The following is a 13,317-nucleotide window of genomic DNA, read 5'->3' as shown; positions in this document are numbered from 1 at the left end:
GCAACGTCAACGCCGGCAAGCAAACATAGAAGCGGCGCGGCCATGCGAAGCCGAAGCGAAACGTAAACACCGAGCAGCGGATCCCGAAGTGGCGCTGCAACGCGAGTCGGCGGCGAAGGCAGCGAAACGCACGAAGCAACTTCTGCAACCCGGCACTGACGACTTTAACAGCAACTTTTTTACGGAACTTCAAGTCGACCCATGAGCTGCTTCGCATGCTACTCAGGGTTCCCTTGACGGGGAGATGTGTGTAATTTTTGGCGATGTCGCCTTTTGTGATTATCTCGGGATACGGCCCCTGGAGTGAATTGTGGCAGAGCTCGTGAGCCATGCAAGGTGAGGTACTTGGAGCATGCATTTGACTGTGGTTATCTGAAGGTGAACAAGATGGTGCAAGTGTGGCAGTGCAACAAGTCGACATTAAGCCCACTACACTGCAGGGTAACATCAAGTTGTGGTAGCGCTTCGCAACCATATTTATGGCATGGAAGGAATTTATTGCAACGTTTGTTCTCATCCCTTGATGTGAAGTACCACTGAGACAAGAGCTTCACATGCTGCACTTGGAAGAAAATTTATTTACAAGGTCACAGCCTTCTGTGGCCCGATTGGCCAGAATGGGGAAACGTCTCGCAGCATATGCACCCGCAATTTCAATACCTGGTAGCACATAAGCAGTTTGCCATTCATGTTAAAAAAAACAGGGCCTGCAAACACGGACACAAGAGGGAAGTCAAGATAACACAAACACTGTGGTGGTGTCTTGACTGATTACCAATCTTGCAAAGTTAGCACAGGCAACTACATGGAGTGTGCTTGGAGGACACTTGAAGAACACTTTCACTGTGCTTCATGCATTCATGCGATCCGCAGCAGCGTTTTCACGCTGCTGTGAAATAGTCAATCCTTCCTGTATTTTAAGCAGTTCATTGCAGCCAGCAGTGTGCCGGAACGGAACGAAAACGAAAAAAAGACGATATTTTTGACCGGAATGAAAACGTAACCGAAACGTTATTTACTATTTTGTTCCAGAGTGAAATCGAAATTTTTTTAAATCGTTTTTCGGTTCACGAGAAAACATGGCAATCTGGAACAACTGAGGTCCACCGCAGAAAACGGCTCAGCCATAACTCTTCATTGTCATCCCCCACAGTACAAAGCGCACATAATGCCTTACAGATGTGTAGCAGGCACCACGATTCTCCAAAGAATGACGAAAGATGGCATAGTAGGTGCTTCGCTACTACAGAAAAGTCACAGTTTCACCGCAAGGATGAAGCAATGAATGCGATAGCAACAAATTGTAGTGTTATACGAAGTGAGGCTGGCAGCTAACTCTTTTGTATCCTATCTTGCATAACTACAAAACGCTCGTGTAAGAGAATACGGCCGCTCCAGGGAGAGATGCTCTCCGCATAGTCACTTCGCGTTGAGAGCGCAGCACTTGGAAGGGTATACGAGCCGCCCGCTGTGATGGCTGTTCAAAGTTCAAAGTTGCTCCTCGTTCAACACCCCCCCCCCCCCTTGAGTGATGGAGGGTGCATGCGTCTTTTCATGCTCGTTAAAGACGGGCGGGGCATTTTCTGTCTGCTTCGATGGCAGGCCTCCCGAGCAGGGTGATGCATGCACCCTCCGAGTGACGGAAATGGGCCGGCTCGTTTGTTCTCTGCTTCGGCCACGTTCGTCACCCCCGCTTGCGCGCTTTTACCCGCGGTAGAACATACGATGTGCGGGGGGATCTTATCAATTTGGACTTCATATGGGAGGGAAATGACGGCGACGGCACAAACCCATCGAGACTGTCCATATAATTGCTATCGCAATTAAAATTGATTTATGGCGTAGGGGGTACCTTGCATCTGTACTTGTATTAGTTGCCCCAAGAGCGTCTACAACTGGATTTAGAAAGGCCGCTCTTCCAGCTTTTGCTGTGACTGTGCTGCATGTTCCGCGCAGGCCTGACGATTTTTTTTTTTCAGAACAACGGTCTCGCACATCGGAGAGTACACTCAATGAGGTGCTGCTTCTGAGATCGTGCTCACTACCTTGACACAAAGCATTGAGCCCACTAAAAAAAATCATAATTGACTTTTGAGAAAATAAATACTATGACTTTGAAGGGTATACTGGTTTGTGCTAGTTGGTAGGAATTCGTGGTACAGTTACTTCCGCTGCTCTGAAGAACGTGTTTTACCCCTGTCCCACTTTCTTAAGAGGATGGCAAGTAACTGTATCACAAATCCAATGTTTTTTATGATTACCTTAACTTCATATTTTTGCATACAAAGAAAAAATAAATAAAGAAACCGTTATGAATCGTTATGGAACATTTTTTTTTTCATTCCGGAACAGAAATGGAACGGAACTTTCTGCGGTGGAATGAAACTTAAATTGAAAAGAAAAAAAAATTTATATAACACCAAAATTGTATAATTTTGGTGTTATACAAATATATAGTCTCCTGTATATAGTCTCCTGTTATACAAATATCATGAATTTGTATAACAGGAGACTCCGGGATTTCAACCATTTCTTATGTTTGTACGGTTGGCAGGAAAGTCTCCCGGAAATCAAAATTTCTGTTCATGATCTGGCCACATTGACAGAAGTTAAACCCTATCCGATGCAGGCTTTTTGCTAACCCATCACACATAGCATTATGTAAACCAATTTAGGAGGCGTTGATGTAAACGTATGGTAGAATTTTGGTGATACGAATTCGGGACATTTCCCAGCTGAATTATATTGTGTGCAATGGGCCAAAATTGGGATGTTCCAAACACTTTCCCACGTCGTGGCGGTTGATACGAACTTGTTTGGTACCGAAAACGTCGATCAACGGCTGAACTGAGCAGTGTGCTGGAAGCTTCTGAAGTATGCGCGCAGCCAACGCACACACTGTCAGAACTGTGGTTACCGTTTGCTCTTGACACAATCATTTATGGCGACGACGAAACTGGCGGAACTCCAAAATTAAGTGCACGCGCGTCTTACTTAGTGAAAGCTACACTGCTTTCCGCCAGCGCTGCTGACAAAACCGAGGCAGAAGCGATCATAGATAGCAACAAACAACGTAGTTATGAAGGCATGTGCACGGCCAGTGCACACGGATTGAAAACGGAACTGCCATTTGTCATAACCACCATGCACGAAATCGCGGTCGCTATCGATGATCGCATTGATAGCGACTACCCAGCTCTTAAGGTACGTGGCTAACGCAGTGATAGATTAAAGGCAATAAAGTCGTAAAAATGGCACGAAGCGTTTCGGCATTTCTGTTGATCTTTGCTTTTGACTATGGTGGAGTGGACTTTGGCACTTGCCATTCCCCTACCAGAGAAAACGAACTATCAGGGATGAGACAGCTGCGCATATTGCGCATTTTTGATACGATTTCATTTTCCTGCACCAAACTGCTCCTAAAGTGCAATAACTGCAAAAATTGTGCCCAACTGCTCCAAACAGCCTCAAAAGCAACAATTTTGGTGCCCACGTCAGCTTCAGTGGGGAAAAAGGCTGAGTTGACATGATTTTCCAAGCAGCGCCAGAGATACCATAAAATGAGACATTCGCAGAACACATAGATGTGTCCAAGTGTGTTTCTATGCACCTTTCTAATGCAGGCTCCCATGGTGCCGCCATAATCTCCTCTGGGTTGTAAACATGCGTGACCCCCAAAAAATGTGCTGCCATGCCCAGAGTGTGCTACTTCTACTCGCTAGGCTGTGTGTTCTGGCGCTACTGACGCTTAGCGAAAACTATCGAGCGGCATGCATAGCGGGGTTGACTCTCAGGTTATTTGTTGTGTGTAGCTTGCTCCTCCAGTAGCTGCGGTTTTCATGTTGACGCTGTTGCGAGTGGTCACCTACGCACGTGTTTGTACCCGCCACGGTGGTCTAGTGGTAATTGCGCTTGGCTGCTGATCCAAAGGTTGCGGTATCAAATCCCGGCCGTGGTGGCGTCATTTTCGATGGAGGCGAAAACGCTTCAGTCCCGTGTACTTAGATTTAGGTGCACGTTAAAGAACCCCAGGTGGTCGAAATTTCCGGAGCCCTCCACTACCGTGCCCCTCATAAGCATATCATGGTTTTGGGATGTCAAGCCCCAACAATTATTACTACACGCGCGTTTATCGTGGAAGCGTTCGTACCCTTACGCCCCATGCCGTGCACATGTGAGGCAAGTACCTTGTTGCGTCAACGCGGCGACAAATAGGAGACGACAGGCACGGCTTATTGAAGTGCACTGAACAAGGTAAACCAATTTTATTTCATGCGATAGCAGTGCATGGTCGGAGTTGACTTGTGCAGAGAAAATGAGTATCTGTGTGAAGCATTGAACATAACCAGAGTCCATTCCTGCTTCACAACTGCACTGATCAATCGAGTTACTGGGTGATATACGTCCACGTCTTTGTTGTGCCGGTGTTGAAGCAGAAATTACAGTGAAACTTCGTTAGTTTAAGGTCACTGGGACTGTGAAAAATCTTCCAATTAAGCGGGTTTTTGAATTAACTAAACATACAAAAAAAAAAGCGGGATGCAAGGGACTTCGAATTACTGGTAGTAATCAGTGGTGGTCGTTTGCTGTGCCTGCTAGTTTGCAGCTCCAAGGGTTATGTTTTCCAGCAATACCCAGCCCCAATTTTGCCGCTAAATCGGGTAAACGGCGGGCCTCGCTGCGGCCTGCGCAAGAAAAAAAAAGGGGGGAGGGGGAAAATGGTCTCGTGGTCAACTGAAATTTGTGCCTGCGGAAAGAAGACGCTTCACTGCAACACAGTGGTGACAAGCGGATGTCACCTGCTCCTCGCAGCATCAGCGTGTCATGATGCGACCATTTGCCCATTCTTTCTGGTAAAATAAAGAATTTAATAATGGCCAGTGTGATGGAATTCGCGATCTGTTTTGGGTGGAAAAGATGATTGAAGTTTTCGAAGTAGGCGTTGCAGGCAAGTTCTCCGCCAGCTGTGCAAGTGCGCAAATTGCTGGAGCAATTGCTAATCTGAGGTTCGCATACGTCATGAATTCCGTCAAACCTTCCTTTATTGATTTCTCTATTTTCCCAGAAAGAGTGGGTAAATCATGATGCGCTGACATTGCGAGAAGCATGCATCATGCTGCCCGCATGTCACCGCTGCGTTGCAGCGAAGCACGCCTTCATATCCGCAGGCACACATTTCAGCTGACCACAAGACTGCTTTTTTTTTTTTTTTTCTTGCGCTGGCAGCAGCGAGGCTAGGATGCTTCACTTGTCATTCATTAGTATCACTACGTTGCATTGCCTTGTGGCTCTTAACGGCCATCGTTTCTGCAGATATGCGGCTAAATCGGGATCGGGAATTGGCACACGGCACCCAAAGTTTTCTAATTAACTGGGCTGGTATGACTGCCACTTCAAATTATCCACTCAAACTTACATTGCAAAATACGGGGCTGCAGAAATCCTTCGAATTATGCAGGATTTCGAAATAACCGAGTTCAGATTAATGAGGTTTTACTGTACTACAGTGCGTTCACCTTCCGTCTTTTCACCAATGATAGAAACTTACGAAGCTATATAAAGTGTGGCGCGGAGCCAACTTACACATTTCAAATTATTTACGCTAATGGCAATCGCAAGCCATTGATGACCAAGTTGCAGCGATTTATGAGGACCTACGGAGGCGCTGTGTGACTTCAAGAAGTGTTTGCAACAATGCATTGGTGTAAAAGGAGGCCATCTGCCAGATGTAGTTTTCAAGAAATGACCTTGTAATTGGTGGCAAAGAAACGACATACTTGGTCCTATTTATAGACACCTGTAGGGAAGAAGAAGATCATATGCAGCAGTGGGCCACGACCCAAGCAGAAAGAGCTAAGCGTGAGCTGTTGGCGCTTGGACTGTCATTCTTGTGTTGGTTTTCGCCGGCCGCCTTCAGTGTCCGTGAGCCTCCTTCTCAAGCGCTACTTGTCGCCAATAAACCCCTTTTCAGAGTGGTGGAGGTACTGGATACTCGACCTGGAACTCCGAAACAGGAGGTCGATTCCACGAAAGATCAAAAAAAGGTGTATACTTGATGTTTCCGATTTTCCTGATAATTTTGTATGTTGTGCACATATGACTGCACAGCACGAAATCGCAGTTCGTTTCGAAATAAAAATTTTTTTCAACACAGGAAAATTCAAGTGTCGCCGGTTGACGACGACCATTTGACGCAGAGTGCGTTTTCGTAAACTCGCAACCATGCTAGCAGCTACTGAAGCTATATATTACAAATACAGTGAAATCTCAGTATAACGACCTTCTGGGGACCGCGGAAAAATGTTTGTTATTCTGAAAGGTCGTTATAGTGAAAGCCCAAAAGTTTACCATAACAATAGAATTTCAGTAACGCAAACGTCCTACCTTTGCAACGGTACGTCCTTGAACTCGTTTCTCACAACAATGTACACGTGAACATCAGACAAGGCAAGTTTATTTGAAATAGTCCGTGATCGTTTGTTGACGAGTGCAGCACAAACTTTGCGTCACGAATGATTCTAGACCGTCCGCATTTTTATGCGCCGCTTCGGTCGCTGTGCCGCTTTTTTCTATGAATATGCGGAGTTTCCTCAAGTAGTCCAACGCATCCGTGGCCGACACGGACTCGTCGCGATCTTCGAGTGCTACCGTGACATCGTCGTCCATGTCATCGCTGCAATCCTTTATCTTTGAGAATCGTGGCGATTGTCGACCGCGCCACTCCACGTTCTTTAGCCACGACGGCTTGTTTCTTCCTGTCTTCTATTTCACAAAGAATGTCTACTTTCTCATTCAAAGAAAACTGCTTCCGCTTCTTTGCCGTAGGAGGAGTTGTTTTGAGCTCAGGGCAACACGAACGCCGGGACACACTTCCAGTACAATAAAATACATTGAAGACTGATACTCGCGAACAACTGATAAAGCAAGCAAGTAAAACGTGATGCAGGAAAAAAGAAAACCGGTGGCTATTTGTTTTTGTTTTTTTTCTTCTCCCGCACCGTCTCAGGTTTTCCGACCCCATGTTCCCCGGCACTCCACTTACAAAACCTGATGCGTCGTCGCCTCCGCAACGGAGGGCAGAAAAAAAAAAAAAGAGTTCTCCGCCCACGTCCTTCTCCTCCCGAGCCATCTCAGGTTTTTGCAGGAGGGCGTCCGCTCTTCGCGCTGTGTCGTCTGCTAGCTTACAGCTCCGACTGCCATGACCGATACACTGAAATCTAAGAATCCTCGCATTTCGGGATATAAGTTCGTAGTACTGAGGTGTTGTTAAGATAACACGGGCATATAACGATCGTTATTCTGAAATGTTCGTTATTCTGAAGTTCATAGTAGTGAAATATTTTTACATTGAAACTGTAAGCAGTCAGCACGGGATTTCTTAAAAGTTCGTTAATCTGAAATGCATTTAATTGGAAGGATGTTTTTCTTTACAAAACAGTTCCCATTTTTCGACAACAGATCATTACTGTTGTTTAGCGAAGCTCAGAGAAGAAAAAAGACGTGTTACTGTATTTTCTTGTTACTAGAGATGTCCTTTACGCAGTTGCCACCAAGCTCTGGAAACACAATGTTTGACATTTTCTACTTTTGTTCTAATAAAAATGATGCAACATTTTTTTCATAATATCATTCTGCAGTCTTTTGAGAACATTTTGGGTGACTTTGAACAAAATTGAGATTGGGGTTTTCTTATTATAAATTTTTGAATCGAGGAGCACTTTTGTCTTTTTGGTGTTTCGAGCATGAAAATTTATTGCTTTGAAAATTATTAGAGAAATACAAATGCAGAGGTTCATTATTCACATAAAGGTCTATTCATACTGCAAATATGTACAAGCTAAGATGTTCACAGAAGTAGCCATAGCGTCCCAAATTTGACTGATTTTTAAAAACGCAGTGTTTTTCGTGAATTTTTAAAAATACATAATTTGCTCATAGTTCTGTGAAATGATAAGAGCTATCTCCTCTTTACTTCTACTCCCGCTAAAAGGAAAGATATTTGTAATATATAGCTTCAGTAGCTGCCAGCATGGTTGGGAATTTACGAAAACGCACTCTTCGTAAAATGGTCATCGTCAACCGGCTACACTTGTCGAATTTTCCTGTGTTGAAAAAAATTTTTATGTGAAAACAAACTGCGATTTCGTGCTGTGCAGTCATATGTGAACAACATACAAAATTATAAGGAAAATCGGAAACATCAAGTATACGCCTTTTTTTGATCTTTCGTGGAATCGACCAGGAGACTACCCACTCCCCCAAAAATGGCCGATGAAACTGACACAAGAATCACAGTCCAAGCGCCAACAGCTCGCACTCGGCTCTTTCAGCTCAGGTCGTGGCCCACTGCCGCATATGATCTTCCCTACACACCTATTTTTTCCCTGCGTCTGTATATAATATATGACTACTTGAAATATAATGTTAATGAAGCCAAGAAAAGTACAGGGAACGTTAATTGTTGTTTTAACTGTATTGTAGAAGTTGTAATATAAATGTGAAGAAAGTAAGGTGGACGAATGAATGAATGAACAAACCTCATTTAAAGTTACTCCGGCAGTTTTCTATGAAACGGCAACTTTTTCAACTGTCTCTTTGTCCACTTCACTTTTTTCCACATTTATATCACAGTTTCTACAATACAGTCACAACAGTACAATTAACGTCCTGCCTTGGCTTCATTAGCTGTTGGTTTTGATTAAAGTTGTATCAAACAGAGAAACGAGCCCGTAAATATCCCTACTTGAAATAGGTCACTTGACTCCGTGCCTACCTGTATTTATGCTGCTGCCACTATTCTATATCATAGAGGATGTACTAGTGAAAGGAGTGTACACATATGTCCTATTTGTGTTGGTTGCTTTTATATTTTGTATATTTACGCTGTGCCGATGGAAATGCATGGTAGCCAAGCGAGGCAACACAAATTTGTAGCAGATATATTTTGTGGGAAACAGCGCAATCCTGTCTCTTGGGGCAAGTGAAGTGAATCTGGCGCCCTATCTGGTCTTCTCTCGTTTTTCTTCCTCCTTCTCAGTTGTGCCACATATTTCTCGTTGTGCAAAAAATCAAAGTTTCGCCACAACGGCGAAGCAATGAATGCGATAGCAACAAATTAGAATGTCACACGAAGAACGGCAAGCAGCTCGATACTCGCATCGTGCCGTTCGAGCGCAAAGGACTGACAAAAAGAGCACACACGGGACGACCGCGAACTAACAACGGTCACAGCTCGACACTTGCAACGCCCTGCTAAAACACAAGGAAGGACACTCGAAAAGAATGCACAGGTACACACAAAACGAGCGCGAACTAACAACTGTTGTGATTGTTACTTCTTCGTGTTTGAGCAGCGCGCTACAACCCAACGCTCTTAAACTTCTTTTTCTTTAAATCTGCGGCACGTGGAGTGACCCCTCCACGTATCCTGCCACGCGGTGGCGTTTGACGCACTCTTTACTCGGTGTTCCACATCGTCAACGGGTACAGAAATGGGCCACTCTTTAGTGCGCGTCTCAAGGGCAGCTTTCAAACTGAAAGAAAATGTAGGAGTGTTGCTTTAAAGCGTGCCCTTCGGGCAATATTACACACACTGAAGCACCTCTGAGCTCTGCGTGTCGTTAGCGTTAAATGGTGTACATAAATAGCTTGCCATTGTTATGCTAAACAGCCAGTGGCGCGTGGCCAAGTTGTTTAAAGCAGCGCGCTGCGGAGCGAGGGGTCACAGATTCGAATCCCGGTGGAGCTTTTTGGAAATTTTTTTCTTCTGATTTATTTTTCTTTGCGGCTTTTATTTATATATACATACATATATATATATATCCAGGACATGATGGTGACGGTAACGGTAACGGCGACGGCAAAAACCAGCCGAGAGGGTCCATATAACTGCTATCGCAATGAAAGCCTTTTGCCCAGACCTGGACGATGTCGTCTGCTATTACCTGCTCCGCATCTCCCGCAAGGCTGAGTAAACGCTGTCCTTTTGCCACACTGCAGCTACAAAAGGAGTCCTCAGTCACGTGGACCTTCTTAGAACGCCTCGCGAGGCACGAAACCCGCAAAAACACGTGCAGAGTGCCAGCAGCGTGCGCAAAGCAACGGGAACTCTAGGCGGCGTGAAGGGGAGAACGGAGAGGTGTACAGTTACGTTGCGGGTTTTTTCTTGCAGCAAGGTCAACAATTGGGCTAGTTGGCTAGTTGCTTTAACCATAATGGTTTTTTTCTCCACACTCAGCAGCAGCGCCGCATACCGCAGCCAGTGGCAGATCCAGAGGGAAGGCGGTAGGGGCGATCCCCCCCCCCAAAGCCTATGCCATCCCCCACCCCCCTTCTTTCAGTGCCATGTCGTCCACCTCCTTTGTCAGATTGCTTTGGCTACCACTTCTCAAAAGGAAAGAGGAGAATCTTGTCCCCGTCCTCTACCTCTCTCCTCATCCCCCCCCCCCCTCCCAAAGTAGGCACCCGAATCCGCCCCTGACCGCAGCACCCCTTCACGGTGTGGGTCTTCCCTATTGATCCCAGAAAGACATACGAGAATTCTTTTGACGGAAATAAGTGTTTTGTTCGTATATTGTGGTTTGAAAACCAATTTTGCAGGATTTTTGATATGAAATTTCGGGTGATACGAATATTTTCACTCCACCTTGAGATTGGTATCATCAGTCTAGATTCTACTGCAATTGGGAAACCTTACCTGCGTTGTTTATAAGCTATTATAAGACCGCAACGGAGATGTTTACACTTACAGGTCTGTTTGAGACTCCCAAATTGGCTGAACCCCCCCCCCCTTTTTTTTCGGAAATCTCCCCGATTCAGATTCCTTAAACTTAGAAGGTATGCAGCTGGGATCGTATCACAGGGGTTTCACTGCATTCCAGTCTGAAATGTGAACAAAAAGTGTAGCTGTTACAACACGCGTTTGAACGGTGTGCAAATATTCGAACTTTCGAATATTTTTCTGATAGAGCTTGCTATTCAAACTTGACACAAGCACAAAAGAAAGAAGACAACACACACACAGCGCTACTAGCAACAACAGTGTTTATTTTTCGAGGCCCCGAGCGCCCTAAATATTGATATGAAGTGTCACTGCCAGTGGAAAAGAAGGGAAGTGCGAGAAGAGAAAGAGGACGATGACGTAGCTCCCACGATTACCCCTTTAAGCTACTCCGTAGCACGTAACAATATACCACAACCGCAACAGTGAACAAAGGTCACGTGGTGATAACGACAGACATGCGGGAGGGAGTCACCCCTAGGACAGCATCGTAACAGGTGATCACCGGACAGTACCAAGATGTCAGCGTTTTCACAGGAAACTCAACTCTTTTGTCAACAATGATACAAATGGCTACTAACACAGGTTCGAGCTAAGAGCGTCGATATGCTCAGCTTCTCGTCCTTTTGACGACCCAGAACAATAGTCTGGTAAATGTTTGGCCCACAACAACACGACTGATTGTGGAGGCCGAGCAAACCATCGGGGCTTCTTGGTCTTGTTGTGCTCTCTGAGCTGCATGTTGACACACCTGCTAGTCTGTCCGACGTAGCATTTTCCACAGGACAGCGGGATGTGATAGATGATGAATGCCTTGCATTCTATGAACTTGTATTTATGCTTAATGCCACACTCTTTCTTTTTTATTTATTTTTATTTATTTATCGAATACTGCTGGCTTGAATTTCCAGGCCTTGAGCAGGAGTGGATTGGTTACATCTTGAGTACAATGCACGTGAATAACAAAAGAGAGCTCTCTTACTAACAAAACAACAGAAAAAGTAAGCTGGTGTGTCGCATGCGATAATACAACTTGTAGTGACAAATATTCGGTGTACAAATATAAGTAGTGATGCTTTTACACAATGCACATTTGAAATGGCTAGAAAAAGGAACAAGTATAAATTTTAGTGCAGTCCGTATTATCAGAAGAGAAAAACAACGATGATACACCAACAACAACACGTCTGTTCTAGAAAGCTTCGTTTTCAAACAGAGGCTTGCTAGCTTGTGGGGCACAGGAAAAACCACCCGTTTATTTTCCCATAGGGCCAATTTCTTGATGTTATGGGACAGTTTATGAATGTAGGGAATTACGGCTGGGTGAAGGAAGCAAGTGCAGCTATAGATTCGCTTGTGCAAATAGGAAATTTTAGGCTTGAAGTGAATTTGAAGCGAATAATTTCGAATCAAATTCCAGTAGATGAGCATATTTGTCATGACCCAATTTTAACCGGCACAATATTTTTTTAAAGTGAAGCAAAGCATGTGCAAATGTCATTCTTTTTGGTTCAAAGGGTAATGGAAGCAACTTTGAAGAGTAGCAGGATTTGACTTTCAGTAGAATGCAAGTGATAACCTGTAAAATACGTTATGTTTTAAAATTTACTATACTTAGAGCTTATAAGCTGGTACAACAAGCATTTAAACTTAAGAAATGATGAGTCGATGTGAGGGTAATATGTTCATTTAACCTTGAAGTGTGGCTGCGTGGCAGTGCGGATTTCATCTGGATAGGTGTATTCACGGTACAGCACCCCTCCACTGCAGTGATACCACCTTTACAGGGGGTTTCATGCAGTATATATGTTTATTTGTTCATTTCGAATACTTCGAAATTTCGGATCATGTAAATTCATGTTGAAGAGAATTCGAATACTGTAGTATTCTTTCGAATATTCAATGTGCTCAGATATTTGCACAAGCCTACAAGATAGGCAAGAAGCACACCCTAAGGAACAAACAGCAGCTATACTATTATCTGTCTTGGTCAAAATTGGCAGATCATTATAGCATTTCAGTGATACTGAAAGATCAAAGGGGGTGGCTTAGCTTGCTTTGTAGACTGTGGTATCGTTGGCCACTACAGGCTATGATAAGTGCAGAATTTCTTTTCAAGGTGGGAAGCTTCTTGGAATAATAAAAGTCTATATTTGTGCAAGTGCAGTAAGGTGTCAGGGGGAGCAAAAAGATGATAGTTGCCATTTAACTGTGCCGTTCTTCGTAGAAAGCACACGGAACCATGATTGCATGTATAAATGTTACTGTTTGCAAGAATTCATTCACAGTAATGTCTGCAGGCTCTGAAGATGGTTTTGACGAGCCAGCCTGGAAGCTGCCTCAAGGTGAGCCTTCCACTTTTTCTTTTTAAGGGATACCGCTCCAAAATATTGAGAAAAGATGCAGTGTTTATTTCACATATCATATTTTCTCATGTATAAGTCTCCCAAAAATAAGAATAATTCAGAGCTAAAGTTGGGGTGCAGGTTCTACACGAATTTCACTATGCAATGCAAGGAAAGTGGCTAAAACTGTCA

General features: G+C 44.3%; 1 protein-coding gene across 3 annotated transcripts in view; it reads left to right on the top strand.

The window, feature by feature from the left end:
• The window catches only part of LOC119395622 (uncharacterized), a 293,261-nt gene that overhangs the window by 225,950 nt on the left and 53,994 nt on the right, over positions 1-13,317 (top strand). For all 3 annotated transcript variants that reach the window (XM_049416706.1, XM_037662606.1, XM_037662604.1), the window contains one exon: positions 13,081-13,125. In XM_049416706.1, coding sequence (XP_049272663.1) covers positions 13,081-13,125 — 45 coding nt within the window. The remainder of the gene's footprint in view (positions 1-13,080; positions 13,126-13,317) is intronic.

This window comes from Rhipicephalus sanguineus, chromosome 6, assembly GCF_013339695.2.
Source record: "Rhipicephalus sanguineus isolate Rsan-2018 chromosome 6, BIME_Rsan_1.4, whole genome shotgun sequence".
Lineage (NCBI taxonomy): Eukaryota > Metazoa > Arthropoda > Arachnida > Ixodida > Ixodidae > Rhipicephalus > Rhipicephalus sanguineus.
Note: the sequence above shows the minus strand (reverse complement) of the source record. Positions and strands in the feature narration are given on the sequence as shown.